Consider the following 7064-nt stretch of genomic DNA (forward strand, 5'->3'; position numbering starts at 1 on the left):
TTTCTGTCGGTCTCTCTCTCTCTGTGTGTGTGCGTGCGTGTGTGCGTGCGTGTGTGCGAATGCATCTTTATTTCCGTGACTTGTCATAAGAGCCGGGATTATGAGACACCAAAAACATCAATAAACAATATCACATTCACTTCTTGGAAAACAGAATGAAAATATTTAGTTAATACCCAGCAATAAAAAAATATATATATATCACATATTATGATTTCTTAGTCCTATGCTCGTTCAAAATATTGAAAAGTGTGAATTCTTATTTTCAAGAGAGAGAGAGAGAGAGAGAGAGAAAGAGAGAGAGAGAGAGAGAGAGAGAGAGAGAGAGAGAGAGAGATCATCCTTCCTCCTCAGGACTGCACTGTTATAAGAATAACAAAAAATAACATACAGTATACATTTTGTTTAAAAAAATAGGCACATATGTCAACAAATATTTAGAATTTGACAAGATTAAGATTAGGATTATATTTAAGATTAAATGGCTCGACAAGAGTCACTTGGACTTGGACTTTTTTTTTGCAGTGACACTGAGTTGGTGAACGGAGCAAAACATGGAGGATGTCGCCCTCATGTGGTCATTCTGAGCATGACATGACAAACGGCTGTTAGAAAAGGTCAATAACAAAATAGCAGTGCATGTTAACACTAGAGAGGAGTGACATAACACGTATCCTGGATAACGCCTCCTGGGTGTGTAATAGTACCTATGAATGTTTAACCCATTAAGACCTGAGGCCGATTCCGCAAAATGTCTTCTAAAACTGTTCTCTGAACAACACCATCAGGGGGTTGTTATTGTATATCTATCTCCCTGCTCTTTATGTTTAATGATGGTGTTTAATTGTGCCGAGCAGGGAGAAAATTGCAGCAGAGCCGAACGCCAAGATAATATATTATATGCACACTTGTATTCTGATTCTATAATAAATATTGGTTAAATCTATTTGTGAGTTATCTTTATTTATTTGTCTGACAAATAAATAAAGGTTCAATATTCTTTTAACCAAAGATGTAAAGGGTGTTCAATAGCATTGATTTATGCAAAAAATAAAATGGAGCTAGGTGGTTTCTTCTGGACAGCAACGACACAAATTGACACGATTTCTTGAATAACACGGATACAGAGTGTTGTTCAAATATCCCCTGAATAAATAAAGATTGAAAGCGTATACCTGCACTGCTGCAGATATTGGCTGAATAAATACAGATTGAAAGTGTATACCTGCAGAAGGAGATGGTATTTGAGGACTCTCTGCATCGGAACGACCAGGAGGTCTCTCAGCTTAAACTTTCCGTTGTTGGCCCTATTAGAACACTCCTATAGCAAATACAACAACCATTAAACAAGACCAGGACATTGTTATGTACCACAACATATCACAACAACACTCTTCATCTAGTTTTACCTGTTACCTATCCACTTCATGCCTTGTTGGACATAAGGCCTTTTCATCTATTAAAAACAGTATATTCACGGATTAAAGCAAAATAAAATATTCAAAATCATCAAAAGTTTTGATTTGTCAATAACGCATGTTATTATGGTGGGCTCGCTGTTTGCTAACTTCAGGAACAGTATTTTCTAGTTATGCTGTTGTTGTTGATTGTGGCTCCCAGTTAGTTCCCACCTGATGTTGTGTGGGAGTTAAGACTGCTCCAGACCGCATTGAATAACTGCTATATCTTACATATCGTCTTCAGACTAGGACTCAAGTCTAAGATATACATTAGCCACGAGGTCATCAGTGGGTGTGTGGACTCCGTGTTTGTATCCTCCAACGAGGATGATACGATCTCCCACCATGCAAGAGCACATACCACGCATTGCACATCATGCACATGGGCCTTTTCTCTTGGGTTCAACCTTCTTTCAGGAGGTTTCCGGACTGAGCAGAATTTCCTCAGATCACTGAAGGTCTGGCCCCAGTTGCAGCCATCAAATATGTACAGCTCTCCATTGTAGGTAAAGGTTGAATGACTCCAGCGTCCTTCTGGAAGATGCTGTATAGAATCGGTGTTGGTCTCTGTGTCAAACACAATGATGTTGTCGCTGTAGTACGGTGGCGGCAAGAACCTTTGGCCCCCAACTATATACATCTTTGTCCCAATCATGTTGGCAGAGTGACATTGAAGCATGTGGTGGAGAGAATCTGGTGTTAATTAATGACCAGACCATTGTGGTCGTGTCCAATTTCCATAGATAAAGATTACCTTCCCCAAGACACAGGCTGAGTGGTACCCCTCTGGAACAGTCCCAGAAATCCTTGGTTTTAATCATATGTGAGTGTCGACATCAAATGTATAAAGCACATTGAAATAAGGAACACTCCCCCAGTAGTAGATTGTATCTTCTATCAGAACAGCAGTGGGGGCCCAGATGTGATCTTATACTGCATAGTCTGGTGTGAAAACACAAAATGTTGCCAGACGTGCCTTAACAACACCATTTTGTACAGCTATTCTTATCTTCCCCTTTTACTCCGGCGATATTACTTTAGATGTCTGTCTACCTTTCAGCATAGCATCTGCCCCCGAACACTTTCAGAACAGAATGGTAACGGGGGTCACAGAAGGGTTCGAGGGTGTCGTTTGCCATGTGGACGATGTGCTGGTGTGAGGCCGAAACACAAGAAGATGTCACTTCCTGGAAAGGATCACTGGAGAAGATCCAAACGGAAGGCCTCACTCTGAGCATTGATACATGTCACCTGTCAGAGCCATACTGTAGGTGATCTTTCTAGGCCTGTCAGTGGCATCGACCCAGATACAGAGCCAACGACTATGAGTGAGTTGACATGTTTTCTCTGCATGCTAAATCAGCTCGGGAAGGTCTTGCCACAGCTGGCCAGATAAGCAGACAAGCCTCTGTGAGATCTCCCGTCGAAGAAGAACTGCTGGAGTTTTACCGATTGTTTCCATAAACCTTAAACGGACAAATACAAATACTGTATATCCCTGAGTTAACTAGGTAGGTTGCTGTATATTATACAGGGACCTTTGTAGGGTTTCTCCTTGATTCAAACTTTTATGGGTGAAACCGCTACAGTGTACATGCAAAATGTGTGTGTAACAGGGCTGCTGAGATGTGGTGAGTTCAGTAAGTCATGTTCCTTAATTAAAACAGTGTTCAGAATGTGTCTGACCTCCAGCTTCAGTCGAACATCCACCTTCTCCTTACAGATGAGGTCTAGAACGGCGATGGCCGACTCCACTCGGCTGCAGTAGATGCCATAGATGAGCAGTCTGCAGGGCAGAAACAACAGTGTTTGATCTTTAAGGGATCATAAACATATTTCAAAGGACATTCTTTAAATTATGTCCATTTCAACATGGCATCCGTATTTTGGGCGTGTCATTAATAGGCACACAAATGATCCATAATCATAAAAAAGCTAGTGTGAACTGGTAGATCTGCTATTTTATCTTCGGCAGACAACAAGGGCATAATCCATTTAAAGCCAGGAAAGCAGCCAATCTGCAAGCTCAAAACACATTGCAGTGCGGCACGTTTTGAGCTTGTAGATCTGCTATTTTAACCCTGAATAGTTTCTTGCTGTTTTTTAATTGGAATCCATTTTTATGTAATTTCAAATGCATTTAGTTTACTTATGTAAACTTTATTAACTTAAATACAAATACAAAGACAATACATTTTAGTCATTAAGCTATACTGACTAAGTAATTAAAGCGGGTCATGTTTGCATGTTTGGAATTGGAACAGCTGAAATCAATCAATTAGCCTGCACGCCACATATAAATGAAGGTGGCCAGTTGCCCTTGTGTATATATATATACACCCCTCCCATATATATATATATATGGGAGGGGTATTTTTGCTTTGGCAGACTTTTTATGCAAATCGTGGGAAATGAGGCAGAATGTTTTGTTTGTGTAAAAATGTTTCTTTTACACAATGCAATATTGAAGCAATGTTATGGTGTGTCCTGTAAGTCCATGTGGGCTGGGCGCCTTTGGTGCATGACACAGAAATAAATAATCTATCTATCTATCTATCTATCTATCTATCTATCTATCTATCTATATATATATATATATATATATATATATATATATATATATATATATATATATATGTATATATATAGCTACCTGTCCTTGTAGGCGATGAAGACCTGGTAGAGGTTTAAGGCGTTCTTGTTGACGATGGAGTCCTGCAAGTCCACCACCAGGCTCTTGTGCACCTTGACAAGGTCCTGCATGATGTCAAAGAGGGAAGTCAACAACAACATCAATATGAAAAGGGTTGAAAACCAGTGTCCTACATAGTAAGAGTGACAGGCTGATCGATAACTTACCGGGAGGTTGGTAAAAACTCTGTCGATTTCTGTCACGGAGAGGAACTTGTTCAAAGGAATGAGGAAATACTGCAATAAAGAAGAAACAACGGGTGGGTAGATCTCAGCGGGACATTCAGAACGCTTTCACCTCTGTGTGACTTTGATATTAACTGTTTGGGTTAATATCACCCCCCCACCCTATTCATTTCAACGGAAGTTCCTCAGTGGCGTTTTGAAGCACCCAGAAGACTGTACAATAATAACCCTGGGGGCTTGGTAAATCTCAGCGGGACATTCTGAACGCTTTCACCTCTGTGTGACTTTGATATTAACTGTTTGGGAACCCGTGTTTTATACCTTCTCTACGGACTCCAGAGTCTCTGAATATTTCTCCTCCGTCTGTTTGATCTCCATCAGACAGCAGCTCCTGACGTCTCTCTCCAGCTGCTTCTGCAGGTACACAGTGGTGGGAAGTGTAGCGCCCAGGATTACATTAGTGACACTGGGTGAAAAAATGGGTTGCAAAATCGTGGGATAAAAAAAGATATATATAAATATATCGAAAATAGCAGATCTACAAGCTCACAATGCGTTGCATTACAACACATTGTTAGCTTGTAGATCAGCTATTTTCAAATGGCCAAAATGAAGTGGTTAGTGCATGTTCTGTAATAATAATAACTATAGAAACTAAAGTTTTCAAATAAATGTAGTGGAGTAAAAGTACAATATTTGGATCCAGTAAGATGTAATGGAGTAGACGTAAAAGTATTGGAAATTGGAAATAAGCACAAATACCTCCAAATTGTACTTAAGTAAATGTACTTACGAACGTTATGGATTTGGGATTTGTTTTGTCTCAATAATTCAACATGAATCGTGTGTGTGCGTGCGTGTGTGCATGTGTGTGTGAGAGTGGTACCTGTGGCTGGAGATGCTCGGAGGTCTTCATGAGGTCTTCGTAGATCTCTCCACTCTCATCGTAGTCTTCCTCCAGCTTGTAGACCGAAGAGTACAAGTCCTCCTCCTCCTCAGGGGAATTCATACTGGCACACACACACACACACACACACACACACACACACACACACACACACACACACACACGCACACGCACACGCACACGCACACGCACACGCACACGCACACGCACACGAATGAATTAATGAATGAATGAATGACATTTTGCCATTTTGAAAGCCATTTGAATACCAGTTAAATTAAATTGAATTAAATATAATGAACCCATTAAAAAGCATTATGTCATTTTCGATTTTAGTTTTTTCTGAAAACGCTTAGGATTTGGAACAGTGGTTCAGAACAGTGGTTCTCAAAAATAGCAGATATACAACCTGTGTATTGCCTGGTGGTGGATTTCTCATATAGCTAATCTATCTCTGAATGTTCACCTATTTTTGCCAAATGTTTGCCTATTTTCTCAGAATGTTTTATGACATGCCCAAAATAGGGAAGCCGTACAATATAAGAGGAGATAACCTTCTCCTTTGCTTACTACCTGCAACCACACACCCATTACTCACTCACCACCACATCCTATCACTTTAATAAGGTCAAATGTTTCCAGTGGCTTTCAGAATTCATATTTATCTATTCATTTATTTGGGACTTTCAGTATAGACCAGATCTGAATGTTTGGAAAACAAACGTGGGTAGAATATCTATGGATATTCAGGTCAATAACAAAGTGTCCAAAACATTTAGCTACTGTATGTAGTAGTTTGTCAACCTGGGGATATTTACAACAAAATTATATATTTCCAAGAGTCAGTGTCCAGAAATAAGGTTTATGAATAATAGCCCACTGTTCCAATCCATTATCTAGTTTACACTATATATTTTACTATATTACTATATGTATTACTAAATGTAAACAGAAATTGTAAAACGCTATGTAAGAGATTATATGTAATCCCACTTTTAGGCGGGATCAACTTTCAGAAGTGGATAAAGTAGTCAAAAACCAAACTGAAGTAAAAGTATTGTTACTTTAAAATAATAATGGAGATAATTAGGCTACTTGAGTAAAAGTGTAACAGTACGTTTTATTGAAACTGCTCTAAGTACAAAAGGTTACTTTAACTGGTAAATTAAATGTAGCTCGTCAGTCATCCCAACACACCTCTGTCATTGACTACTATACTACTACTTCAGAAAGCCACATACTGTACATTGAAGACTTCACAAAGGAGGTTCAGCAGTCTTTTCTAAACCAAACGGTATGTGTCTGTCCATCAATGGTAGCGCTGTGATCCTTGTCACGTATACACCAAGACCTCCAGGCTATGAGGTGTGCAAACACACCAGCAGATTTTCAGATTATTACTCACTCGTTTCCTCTGACGCTATAACACAGAAATTAAGCCAAAACCTTTTTTTTTTTTTAAGGAAATTGCACATGGGTTTCTAGACCCCCTGGAGAGAGAGCTAGTGGAGGGTGTGTGTGCAGTTGCAGTAGTATACTGCTCAGTGAAGTAATCACACTTAACCAATGCAAGTAATGGGCCTGTGGAGAGATGAAAAGGCTCATACATACTCAATCATGTCCTCCAGATTAGTGTAGATGTCTTCATCCTCCACGCTCTCCTCCGTTGGGAAGGGCCTTACAGAGAGAGAGAGAGAGAGAGAGAGAGAGAGAGAGACAGAGAAGATAATTATCTATCTATATATCTATCTATCTATCTATCTATCTATCTATCTATCTATCTATCTATCTATCTATCTATCTATCTATCTATCTATCTA

At 39.5% G+C, this 7064-nt stretch overlaps 1 protein-coding gene across 1 annotated transcript in view; it reads right to left on the minus strand.

Moving 5' to 3' along the window:
* Positions 1–7064, minus strand: part of LOC310870396 (guanine nucleotide exchange factor VAV3-like) — a 63256-nt gene that overhangs the window by 43210 nt on the left and 12982 nt on the right. The window contains exons 4-10 of the mRNA XM_083781599.1: positions 6856–6921; positions 5224–5347; positions 4659–4751; positions 4320–4388; positions 4114–4217; positions 3147–3246; positions 1226–1321 (exon numbers count right to left, since the gene is read on the minus strand). Coding sequence (XP_083637725.1) covers positions 1226–1321; positions 3147–3246; positions 4114–4217; positions 4320–4388; positions 4659–4751; positions 5224–5347; positions 6856–6921 — 652 coding nt within the window. The remainder of the gene's footprint in view (positions 1–1225; positions 1322–3146; positions 3247–4113; positions 4218–4319; positions 4389–4658; positions 4752–5223; positions 5348–6855; positions 6922–7064) is intronic.

Source organism: Protomyctophum parallelum, assembly GCF_964188405.1.
Source record: "Protomyctophum parallelum genome assembly, chromosome: 14".
NCBI lineage: Eukaryota > Metazoa > Chordata > Actinopteri > Myctophiformes > Myctophidae > Protomyctophum > Protomyctophum parallelum.